The 12,529-nt window shown below is 38.0% G+C and overlaps 1 protein-coding gene across 1 annotated transcript; it reads left to right on the top strand.

The window, feature by feature from the left end:
* Window positions 1-10,171: 10,171 nt before the first annotated feature.
* helt (helt bHLH transcription factor) lies at window positions 10,172-11,891 on the top strand. The gene is made up of 4 exons (XM_028589362.1): window positions 10,172-10,198; window positions 10,784-10,888; window positions 11,057-11,153; window positions 11,416-11,891. The coding sequence occupies exons 1-4, from the start codon at window positions 10,172-10,174 to the stop codon at window positions 11,889-11,891; spliced, it is 705 nt and encodes a 234-aa protein (XP_028445163.1).
* The last annotated feature ends 638 nt before the right edge of the window (window positions 11,892-12,529 follow it).

Raw genomic sequence — 12,529 nt, 5'->3', positions numbered from 1 at the left:
GTTTAACACTCAGCCAATCAGGAGCAACCACACGTGTTGCTTTGCCTAAAGTTTGAGAGGCGTGCTGTCATTGGTCAATATGTTGAGACTATCCCTGTACAGCTCATGTACAATAACAGCCTGCGTGTATCCTTTTTTGACTTGAATGAAATGATGTTATACTGTGTAAAACTAATCATAAAATTAAAATTGAGTGTAAAAATGTCATTATACATCTTGAACTTGATAAATATAACTTTTAATTAATTGTAAATGTTAATTCAAAATAACAAAAGTCACCCCTAATTTCACTGGAGTTTTATGAGAGTTTAATGTTGATGTCAATGTTTATTCCAATTATATTTATTTATTTATTTAAATATAAATTCTTGCTTCTCTGTACCATTATGTTGAGTACATGTCTGCAATGTTTGTAGCCTATATTTCAATGTTTTTTCAATAAAAATTGAAAAATATATAAATATATAAATGTATACTGTAGAGCTACTCTATACTTTTACTCCATTACATTTCCGGAGGGAATAACTACAGTACTACCGGTGCCACCACTTAAACAAAAAATCAGCCAGTGCAGTAAGAATATCCCAGGCTGTTTTCAATGCAAATAAATTAGTTTCATGGATTTTCAAAAATTAAGGTTACTTTTTTATAATTCTAGTGCAGTGACATGCCTTTTTGTTTCACGATACTGTCATTTCTTTAGATAGTTCTTTAAAAAAAAAAAAAAAAAACAGGTTGAACTAATTGCAAAAAATAAATGTTTCACTTGTTTTAAGAAGGTTTTAGGACCCAATTATAGCCAAAATTTCCTATAGATTGAACTGCCCAAAGTAAAATAGTTAAAATTAAGCTACAACTATTAGTAACAATTATCTAATAATATCTATATAAAATAATATTAAATGGGCCATTCAACAGTACTTTTACTTTTGAAGTGAGGTACATTTTGCTGAAAATACTTTACTTTTGTAAGATTTTTAATGCAGGAGCTTTACTTGTTGTGACATATATTATTACTTTTACTTACATAAAGGATCTGAATACTTCTTCCCCCACCCCCTGGGCCCTTGTCATGTGTTTCAGATGTCTCAAATAGTTTAATTGAAAGGGTTATTTGAGACCCAAAGTTTACATTACATTTATTGAGCTGATTCTTTTATCCAAAGTGACTTATAATAAGTGCATTCAACCATGTGGGCACAACCCCAAGAAGTGCAGGAATCATGCAAGCAGTCTGAACAGATGAGTTTTCAGTCTCCAATGGAAAATGTGTAGAGTTTCTGCTGTCCTGATATCAATGGGGAGTAGTTGTAGTAGTTAGTTCCACCAATGTGGAGCCAGGACAGCAAGCAGTTGTGACTTTGTAGAGCAACATTGTGTAGAGCGGTAGCCGGGACCCCTTTGTAGTGAAGGAGAACCAAGATGATCCATTATTTCACAACAACATCAAAGATTAATAAAAAAGTCCAAATCATGAATGCAAATTTGTGTAGCAGAACTTTTTATTTTCGTTTTCCATAGAACATTAATTATGTCATAGTCTCACATTGCCAGACCCTCCTCCACAGCGCTTCGGAGGAGGGTCTGGCTAGTCCACACAGCATTCCGGGATGGGAGAAAAACATGCTTTGTTGTGGTTTGTTGGCATTTCTTTAAACCAATCACAAACATCTTGGGCAGTGCTAGGCACTGGACGGAGCCACGGTACAGCTGCAAAATAGCCTCAGGAAGGAACTAGTTTTGGTGCAACAGAAAACTCAGATTGGACAGATAGTCTAGCTAGCTGTCTGGATTTACCCTGCAGAGATCTGAGGAGCAGTTAACCATGGTCCTCATAAATCAACCGGAGTTTAAAATTACAACACAAAGAAAGTAGAAGGTTTAGGGTAGGTTAGGTTACTTTATTGGTACCCGTAGGTAAACTAGTTTTACAGTCTAAGAGGCAGGACATCCTTAAAACTTTGTAGACCACAACATAACATACAACACACAAAACATTAAAACATATAAAACAGGTAATAAAACGTAAAAGAAGAAAAAAAAGAGGAATAGAAAACAGTACATGACATGACCAAAGTGCTTGTGCGTTTTGTAAAAATAATTTTACCGTTTGTTTAACAGAGTGATTGCTGCTGGTACAAAACTTGTTTAAATCTTGTAGTTCTGCAACCAAGAACTTTTAGCCTCCGTCCAGAGGGAAGATACTGGAATTCCCTATTCAGAGGATGTAGACTATCTTCTTTGATAGCCATAGCTAGCCGCTGTAGTTGTTTTGCATACAGGGATGTTTGGTGCAGCTGGGACTCCCCAATCGGCTTACTTGCCCATTTTACAATTTGGTTTAGGCGATTTTTGTGCTTGACTGAGACACAACCAAACCACGCCACTAGGGAGAAAGACATAATAGTTTCGATAAAAGCATGATAGAATAATGTCATCATGGTCTTGTTTTTATGAAAATGGTACAATTTTCTCAAACAGTATAGACGCTGTTGTCCTTTTTTACAGACAGCCTCACAATTCTCCTGGAAATTTAATTTGTAGTCAATAATTGTCCCTAGGTATCTATAGGATTGTACTTGATCCACTAGTGGACCATTTATAGTTATTGCCTCATATCCTGGATCCAAAATCAATGTACATATCCTTTGTTTTGGATATGTTCAATTGAAGGTGTGACTCCTCGCACCACTGGACAAAGTCTTCAATTATTGGACCATGGCCTCTATCATTTTTATGGAGCAGACTCACTATGACGGAGTCGTCTGCATATTTAAAAATTGTCCTATTTACATATTTTCTCTGACACATGTTTGTATATAAAATGAACAGAATGGGAGAAAGTACGCACCCCTGTGGTGAACCTGTAGAAGAGAAAAGCTGACCAGACAGAGCTCCGTTCACCTTTACTCTCTGTGTCCTGTTTGTTAAAAAATCCAGGATCCAACCAACAAGATTAGGACAAAAATCGAATTAACGGTAACGGATATCCGGCCGAAAATAGTCACATCCGGCGGAATTTCCGGTGGCACCTGAGCAATTCTGGAAGTGGAACGTCGTGGATATAGACTAATCATCTCACAATCCTTCTGATTTATCTTGTGCCACTTTTGAGGTCCCCGACCTTTAGGGAGGGAACCACTGGACTAAATTACCTAACAGTGGTGAAAACAGTACTCCGATTTTTTACTTAAGCAAAAGTCGCACAATACCACAATGCATTAAAATCCCTGCAGTCAAAATGTTACTGAAGTAAAAGTACAGAATTATTGACAATTACTTTAGCCTACTTAAATTTCTAAAAGTAAAGTACTCATTTTGCAGAATGTTCTATTTCAGAATAATGTACATTATATAATTGGATTATAATTATTGATGCATTATTGTATAGGCTACATCACTTTAATGTTGCAGCTATGGTGGGGCTAATTTAATTTACTATACTGCTGGGTAGCTTGTGAATTTACCCCCTGGATCAACAAGTCCTATTTAACTTAAAAATTACAATTTGTTAATTATATTTTGTAAAAGTAACTAGTGACTTAAGTTATCAAATAAATGTAGTGGAATATAAAGTAGCAGAAAATTAAATTACTCAAGTAACGTATAAAAATGTACTTAATTAAGTATATTATTAAATAAAGGTAGCTTACTATTTTCCACCACCTAACTATATATAAAATATTAAAAAACTGGCTAAATCTCGACCAGCTACATCATTAAAATGCTATTGACTTGCTGATGCATCAGTATTAATAATAGTCGTGTCATATGTAAAAATACATCAGTCACAGGAGCCATTTTTCTGCAGAATTACTTTTATTTCCAGCATATTAGCTAATAATACCTCTACAATCCAATAGGATTTTGAATTACATTTTTAATTGAGGTTTCTACATTTACTTAAAGTGACTATGTAGCATACCCTCCGAAAGATGGTCTGACACTTGAACTGATGATTTTAGATTTATTGGAAATCCCAAACCAACGTAAGAGCTGGTTAAAAAAAAGAAACAATAAAACAACAAATGCATTAGCTACCTTACCATATTGTTTCAGAGCATTAGCATAGTTTAGTATTAGCTCATTACACAGAAAGCTAGCAACAGCTACAATCGTTCAAAACAACTTCACCAACATCTTAATGTTACAGTATTATGATAAATACTAACCTTGTGCCTCTTCGAAAGGGTGCTAAAACATTAAATCTTTCACCGTATAGGCATGTTACTGTTTTCCTCTTTACCGTCGCATGTAGCAGAAAAACTAGTTAAGTTGTCAGCGAGTGACTTTCAAAATAAAAGCCCCTCTATTTAGAACAGGAAGTAAGGCACTTGAGCTTAAACCAGGTAAAATACATAATAAAAAATAACTGTTCAACAAGGTTATTGCTTCTGTAGAGCTAAACATACACTGGGTTATTTACAGACTATATGTAACTTATACACGTTTCTGAAACTGTGTAATGTTCCATCTGATGATCATAAATGACCTGTAACAGCAAACGGACTAATAGTGAAAAGATCGCTAGTTTTGTATAGTTTTTATTAGAGCCTCTACCCGGTCCGATTTTCCCCGCAGTCACAAAATGATTTACGGCAGGTAGACAGCGCTACAGAGCACACATTCTGTTGGATCATAGATTTCAGCTGAACACCGGAAGAGCTAAAAGCAGACAAACTGATGCTGTTTCTCAATGTCAAGGAAGGATCCTTGACATTGAGAAACACCTTGAGTTACTTGATACACATGTACTCTGACTGATAAACTATTAATAGCCTTCAGTCAAATTAATCATAATGAGTATTGATATTCTAAGCTGTGGAGACCTATGTAGGCAATCTGATAAGCAAAAGAAAAACAACAAAAAAGCAACATCAATAAATGAGAGTAATGTAGGCTTTTAACTCAAGTATTGTATTTCAAAATGCTCTGGGGAGATTTCCCCCAGAGTCCTTAGGTTTTTTCATCCCGCAGTTTCCTTGGATTAGGGTGGCACCTAAATTCGTGGTTGCAACTGTCCGTGGTCCTGCTCCTGACACACCCTGCTACGCCATGCTACACCCTGCTACGCCCTGCTATGCCCTGCCACACCCTATAACGCCCTGCAGTGCCCTGCTACACCCTGCTATGGCCTACAGTGCCCTGCTACACCCTATAACGCCCTGCAGTGCCAATAAAATGAATTGAATTGAATTGCAGTGCCCTGCCACACCCTGCTACACCCTGCTATGCCCTGCAGTGCCCTGCTACACCCTGCTATACCCTATAACGCCCTGCAGGGCCCTACTACATCCTGTAATGCCCTGCAGTGCCCTGCTACACTCTGCTACACCTTGTAACGCCAACGCAACTACTATTTCTAGTCATAGTTCCATTATCTTTATTGTGACTATAATTGCCACTGTTCATCACACCCCCAACCGGCACCGTCTACCAAGAGCCTGGACAGGAGCCTGTCTTGTTACGATTTGACATTAAAAATAGAATTAAATTGAATTGAAAAAATGTTTTGATACTTTTATTTTAGTATTTATGGTACATTATGCCACTACATTTGAGAGGGAGATGTTAAAAAATACACATGACACAGTATTCAGGCTGATTCCAATATTTTATGACTAATGAGCCTACGTTTAGACTTGACTATTTTAAATAGAACCAAATAAATAAAGGATTCAGTATTTCTCCATCAGACTTTTATTCCTGGCAACATGGAGAGGGCTTTCTAAATGTTCATATAAAATTTCCTGGAAAGAACTATATATGTGATTGGTTACAAATGATAGGGAAAATGGAGACATTTAAAAAAACTTGCAGAAAATATTATTGAACAGCTATTCTAATAACTACAATAAGTGACTTTTTTTTAGAGACTTTCTTTCTTTGAGCTTAGTATTTCTTCAATCCTAGCTAAATGCTGCTCCGATTATTATATAATACTCTATAAACACCCTGAAAGGTTCCACAATGAATAATGACTAACTTTGATACTTTAAATAGGCCTACTCTACCTGTGTACATTCACTTAAGTACTTTTTTTTATACAGGACCTTTATTAACAGTATTTTTATGTTGAAGTGTTGCTACTTTTACTAAGTAAGGGATCTGATCTTCCACCACTAAACCAAACTTACATGTTTGCAAAACTGAATTCAAAACAGTGGGTTTTTTCATTATGAAGAACAACTTTATTGTAAGACCAACATGTCAAAATAAAGTTGTATACTAGTGTTGCTGGAGTGTTTCTCCATACATCTTGGAGATCCCTACTCTGCTTTCTGTTTTCTTTTTCATGAAAATCATTGGTTACACATTGAAGAGCTAAAGTCTATCTTGTCTGCCAGTTTTATCTGGATTTAGACTAAGATTATTGTTAGCTATAACCCTCACTGCAGGCTACAACCCAAAAATCACATTTTCAAATCGTATCCTAAAATGCGTGTCACGACCAGTATTATTGTATCTCTCAAATATTTTATAGTATAGTTAAACTCCTGTGAGTTATATGATTTATTTAATCTATGATTTAAGATATCACTGAATGAATTCCCCTGTAGTGATAGCTTTGGTTGTCACATCAAATTCATGCTCTAATATCTGCATAAATATAATAGGTTTACTGAAGGCCTAGTTATATTTAATTTAAAGGGAGATAACAGTTTGCAGAAGTGTGTTTGTATAAAACTGTAACAAGTATCAGTGTAAATTCTCATCTCTAAAATATCTTTCAGTGAACAGGCCACTTAAGTTTCCAAAATGGACCACTGGAGGGAGCAGTTTTGCACATTACAAAGAGAGCATCATAGAGCTTTAATTTCTAAACGCATTTTTAAAGAATTAAAATCCTTTCAGACACATTTAAATATTGCAATAGCACCACTAAACATTAGTTTGTCGCAATTCAGTTATTTTTAAGAACTATTTTGTTATTGTAAATCATTATTCTAATGTCTGGAGGATAAAAAGTGATTTTATATAATTCATTTTTTCATCTCCTAAGGTAGAAAAATGATATTTAAGGAGTTTATAGTGATTTATAATACTTTTACCTTCTGGACGATCACTATAATAATACTACACATCTTGTGAGAGGAATGCAATATACTTTTGCTCCCATGTTTACACGCTTTAATGAGTAAATCTGTTGCTGCTGTATTTGTTTTTCAAAGTGGCCTGTAGCTGCTGAACCATGTAGTCTGAACCCAGCTGGCTCAACGGGGACCGTGTGAACTGCTCCGGTTCAGGCGGAGGGTGGCGCACCAAGCCAAAGGATTGTGTCTGGGACCCTCTGAGGTCACCACGGGTCAGAGCGCAGTGCCTGACAACAAACACACGCACGCACGCACGCACACGCGCGCGCGCGCGCGCACACACACACACACACACACACACACACACACACACACACACACACACACACACACACACACACACACACACACACACACACACACACATGTTCACTTCTCTGCTCTCACCTGCTTGTTTTCAGTTCATTTGAACTTTTAACGGGTCTGAATATTCCCTTGCTCTGGGCTGCATGGAAAATAGACAGTGATACATTAGACTGGCTGCAGTGTTTTGATTAGCATAGGCCTACAAGATATTTTCCAGAAAATAAAAACCGTTAGTTACATCACGCACTAACAGGACCAGTCTAACTGAATGTGCAGACAGAGAGAGAATAATGCGTCAGATGCCAAAACTAACTTTATAAAAATGAATGGGATTCATATCCCGGTTTTATTCAGCCAGTTGCAGCAGATCTATCTACAGAAAGGAAAACCATAATGCTTATGCCCACATTATTTCTATATGGTCTCATATCAGTGACGCCCAATCCTTAAAGCTCGTGTTGTATCATGTTGTTAACTGTGTTGTTTTTGTGTGTATCTATGCTGTGCATCATTTAATGACCTGAGAAATAGTTATACAGCAGTGACTCATTATGTTATTAAATATTCTACTATAACTTACTGCACATTAGTGCTTATGAGGGTTAATTAGACCAATGCAATCAAGACATAAATAAAATAAAATAAAAAAGATTGAATCCTAATTTGCCCTACACATTAAAGCAATTCTCAATAACTCAGTCAAATTCAAGCAGTAATGTAATATATTTTATGTAGGCCTATATATATGATGAATAATAATGCTCATAAAACAACTATTCCCAAACTACAAGCAGTTTTTAAAACAAAGCAATGATGGCACCTTTTCATAATGGTTGCCAAAAGATGAATATAACAATAGAATGTAAAAATGTGGATAGGTAGTGGCTTAAGAAATATAAATATATCAAAGTGAATTCATAAAATCAGATAGTAGTCAGACTATTTAATCAAACATTTGAACGAGGAAATACAATTTTCACATCGCAGTTGTACGGTAAATCCTGACGCATCGTTTGACCTACTGACGCAACACTTGGCGTTACAAAGTCGGTCAGCAACAACTTCCAGTATTTTATTCAGTTTAAAAAAAGCAACAGCACACAAGTCCCTCCATATTTCAAAGGACAAACACATAAAAAGTGTTAAAACTGCACAGTGAAGTAATTGGATTTAATGCCCCCGTCCCGCTCGCTTGCTCGCTTTTCTCTCCATGGTGCTCTGAAAACTCTCCAAACGCTTCAGATGTCTTGTGAGCCTTTCTTTCACAACCTCCGCTGCTTTTTATTCTTCGACATCGCTCACAGGATCAAATATATCCAAGCACGGTAAAAGTTTCGAGATTAAAACGTTCTCAGTGACAAATAAAAGAATCGGAGCAAACTGTTTTGGCGCATGAGAGCAGTTTGAATCTGTGAGGAGCGCACACAATAAACCTGTTGTTAACCTTGCTGTGAAAATATGTTTGAAGAAAACAGCCAATTGTTGTATGAAATGTATTCAAGTATAAAATAATGCCCTTTGTTTGGGGGGAAAAACTTCAGCAATGTGAGGGTACAAAAGTCCCCTGTGGCATTTACTAGCACCCTTTGTGCAGTTTGCGCTTTGGCGTCTCCACTTGGCGCATTACCCAGGCCCCTTTAAACGCGATTGTTTCTTTCTTTCTAATGACATTTACCGGATCAAAACATGCTGTTAATTCGATCAGAAAGCTTCACCCTTCATAACAATGGCAGTATAATTTCTCCCAAAGTTTGTTAAGTTGACCGAAATTAGGCAAATGAATAGGGGTCTCCAGGCTACCCATCTTGCAGGTGACGGGAATAATGCGCGTTCACACCAGCTGCATTCTTCTTTATTTCTCCCTTTCTTTCACAGCATTATTAAAATTTAGGCCAATGAAACTATTCATTCGACTGAATAGACATTTTCTTATAGGATAATAGGATACAAATTGAGCCTCTCCAAAGAGTCTCCAGTGGTGGGTAACCCTCGTGTGCCAGAGGCTGCTGGAGACGCTGGCCTTGACGCAGACGACGCTCGTGTGCCAGGGCTAATCACACACCTGCCGAGGAGTCCAACAAAATAAAGAATGTAAACAAAAAGCTTGCCATCTCTCATAAAAGATGGACGTGTCACCAAGTCGTGTGAGAAACGCCGAGAACAAACGGGGGGACTCCGTCTCCAAAAGATCTCCCCTGAACTTGGCGGAACAGCCTATTAAAGGCTTACTTAATTACTCTAATGACACTGGACAGGCCTTAAAACTCGGACCGGGCTTGGATGAGAGTTAAGATCGCTTGCTGGGATTTGTAAACAGGCAATCGTGTGAGAAACGCGAGTTGGAAGAAAGAAGGTTTCTTTTTTCGCCGGCTTTGTTTTCAGTGCGCACAGTGCGCCCCGCCGGATCAGGCGATACCAACGCTCACTTCTTATTTCCCGCCTGGGTTGTTGCTATGCAAATAATATTCCAAAAGTAATCACGTGTCTTTTGAACAGCCACGTGGATTAACAAAGCAGGTTTGCCCCCCTGCTAGCCCATGGCTTTAGATTTTTACTATTTCTTTAACTGATCCTAAATGCACACATTTACCCAATGCATGGCTCTAATCCCATGGAATAATTTACACCATGAATGCCAGAGTCTCTTGGATGATCCCTTTATAAGGACCAGCTCTTCCCTCAAACCTCAGTCTGCTTCATCTCCTGCCACAACACATCTCTCCTACTTCCAGCTGAACTGATTTTTTAAGAAGTTTGTCAGACACTCGTCGATGGCATCTAAAATGAAAGACAGGAAGGTACGCGCTCCATTGCGTTCTGCATTCTGAGGACTGAACTATTTTGGCAACGCTACACTTTTAATACTTTTGAGTCACTTTATGGGATTTTATATTTAAGTATTTACATCGAATATTATTCGACTACAACTTGGAGTAATTGTCATGATAGTGGAGGGGAAATCGATTGTCCACCACTTCTGTGGCACGCCTTACAGGATAACCATGGCGCGTTACAGATGTAAATAGCCTATCTTACACTTATGGAATATTTGGCAGTTATAATGTAATTAATTGGGTTACAAACACTTACAGTTTTCAAAATTTGCTAAAAAAGATTTCAAACATTTACAATAAGGCGTCAGTTATACAATGCTCGGAGCGCAGCTGTCCGCCGCGCGTTTTGGAGCAGCAGCGCGCGGCGCGCAAAACTCCGGGATTTATAGATCTCATCATCAAGTTTCCAAAATATTTCGTAGCTGCATTGGTTTTTATTTATACATTTATGTCTGTTTTATGTTCGTAATTCTGATTAACATAATAGCTGCGAATGAGGTCTTTTATATTATCTTTGTGTGTTCATGTTGTCTCTCGCTGTTTTCACAGAGAACTCCCATCTCCCACAAAGTCATTGAGAAGCGAAGACGGGACCGCATTAATCGCTGCCTTAACGAATTAGGAAAAACTGTACCAATGGCCCTGGCAAAACAGGTATTGTAAAGTGTAATGTAAAATTTGTGTTGGATATATCTTATTTATTCTACAGTATTGATAATTTAGCAAGAGCATGTTTATCCGGCAATGTTTAACAAATAATCTGGCTATGCCATTGGAGTTAAACATTTTCTAATATTTGATTTTTTTTTAATATTTTGGTAGAACTCTGGGAAACTGGAGAAAGCTGAAATCTTGGAAATGACAGTTCAGTACCTGCGAGCGCTCCACTCAGCAGATTTCCCCCGTGGGAGAGAAAAAGGTGAGTCAACTTTTTACAGAGCTCCGACTTTACGCATTTCAACCCCACATGTCTGTTAATAGACAGTGTGAGAATTTCAACAATGGTGATTCGGTAGAACTCTGAGTTATTTGTGTAGTCATTTTTAGTTTAACCGGACTTATATGTATACATTTTGTTGCGAGTCGAGCTTTACGCACAAAAACTACGTTGCGTCAGTCAGACTTGTTAATCATTTCTTATCTGCAGGGTTGTAATCGCTGCTTACTATGATTCATTCCAGGCGAGCTGCTGGCTGAGTTTGCAAACTACTTCCACTACGGATACCACGAGTGTATGAAGAACCTGGTGCATTACCTGACCACAGAGGACAGGGCTGAAACCAAAGACATCAAGTACGCACGGATCCTCGCCTTCTTACAGTCTAAATCCCGTGTGGTCACCGAGCCTGTCTTCGGCTCCGTCGCCTCGATGCCAGAACCGTCTGACTACCTCAGCCAGCTGCACTCCTCTCCGGAGCACCAAAGCCACAGTCCGTCTGACTCCGTGTACCAGCAGAGTCCACCGGGACACTTCTCCTGGCACAGCTCGACCCGCAGCCCGGGCATCTCGTACCCAACAGTGCCGCTCTCTGCGCACACACAGCAGCACGGTGGATACTTGTCACCGGTTCAGGGACTCGATCATCACTATTTCAACTTTATCGGTCACACGCACGCAAACACGTTTAGTTTACACAGTGCGCAACATGCCATGTAAAGAGTTTTGCTATGTTTTGTTTTAATTTATATATTTGTGAATGATGGAAATAGATCTTGTACATGTTGTGAATAAATATCTCTGACTAAAACTCAGTTTGTTTTGGGATCATTTACACTCAGTTTTAGGTGCGTAGGTGACGCTCTGTGCGTAAATCCATTGATCTCCAAAATTACAATCCTCTTACCTTCCTGTTGGAATAAAGTGCAAAGAAAAGCAACAGAAACGACTTGAAGAGAGAAATAAAAATATTTTCAAGTGCAACTTTGTGAAATGTTATTTCAAAATGTTATATTTTCAATCTTCAGTGAATTAGTAGTGATTTTGTGATTTTTCCTTACACATTATTGATGAGTAAAAATATAGGCTACAAAAAACGAACTAACATCTGAACAAGGGCTTACATGTCTTTTTATGAAGTCAAGTCTAAAGTAAATTTGATCTGTTTGGAGTCGTTTTTCATAGTAAAATGAATCATTAGGACAAGTTAGGGCTCAACCTTTAACAAAAGACTCACTATTTGTACTAGTTTTCTTCAGTCTGGTCCACAGACCTGTTGATGGGCTGATCTGTGGGTTTAATGGGTGTCACAGCAGGTAATCAGGGTGCAGACATAAGCCAGATTCCCACTGGGCCAC

This window comes from Perca flavescens, chromosome 2 (genome assembly GCF_004354835.1).
Source record: "Perca flavescens isolate YP-PL-M2 chromosome 2, PFLA_1.0, whole genome shotgun sequence".
Classification (NCBI taxonomy): domain Eukaryota; kingdom Metazoa; phylum Chordata; class Actinopteri; order Perciformes; family Percidae; genus Perca; species Perca flavescens.
The sequence above is the reverse complement of the archived record's forward strand: the minus strand, read 5'-3'. Positions and strand labels throughout refer to the sequence as shown.

What these genes read in the sequence shown, in the direction of transcription:
- helt (XM_028589362.1), top strand. Translation starts at nt 10,172, where the DNA reads ATGGCATCTAAAATGAAAGACAGGAAG. An exon ending in CTAAAATGAAAGACAGGAAG is followed by an intron (nt 10,199 to 10,783) that starts GTACGCGCTCCA and finishes CTGTTTTCACAG; the next exon opens with AGAACTCCCATCTCCCACAA. An exon ending in CCCCCGTGGGAGAGAAAAAG is followed by an intron (nt 11,154 to 11,415) that starts GTGAGTCAACTT and finishes GATTCATTCCAG; the next exon opens with GCGAGCTGCTGGCTGAGTTT.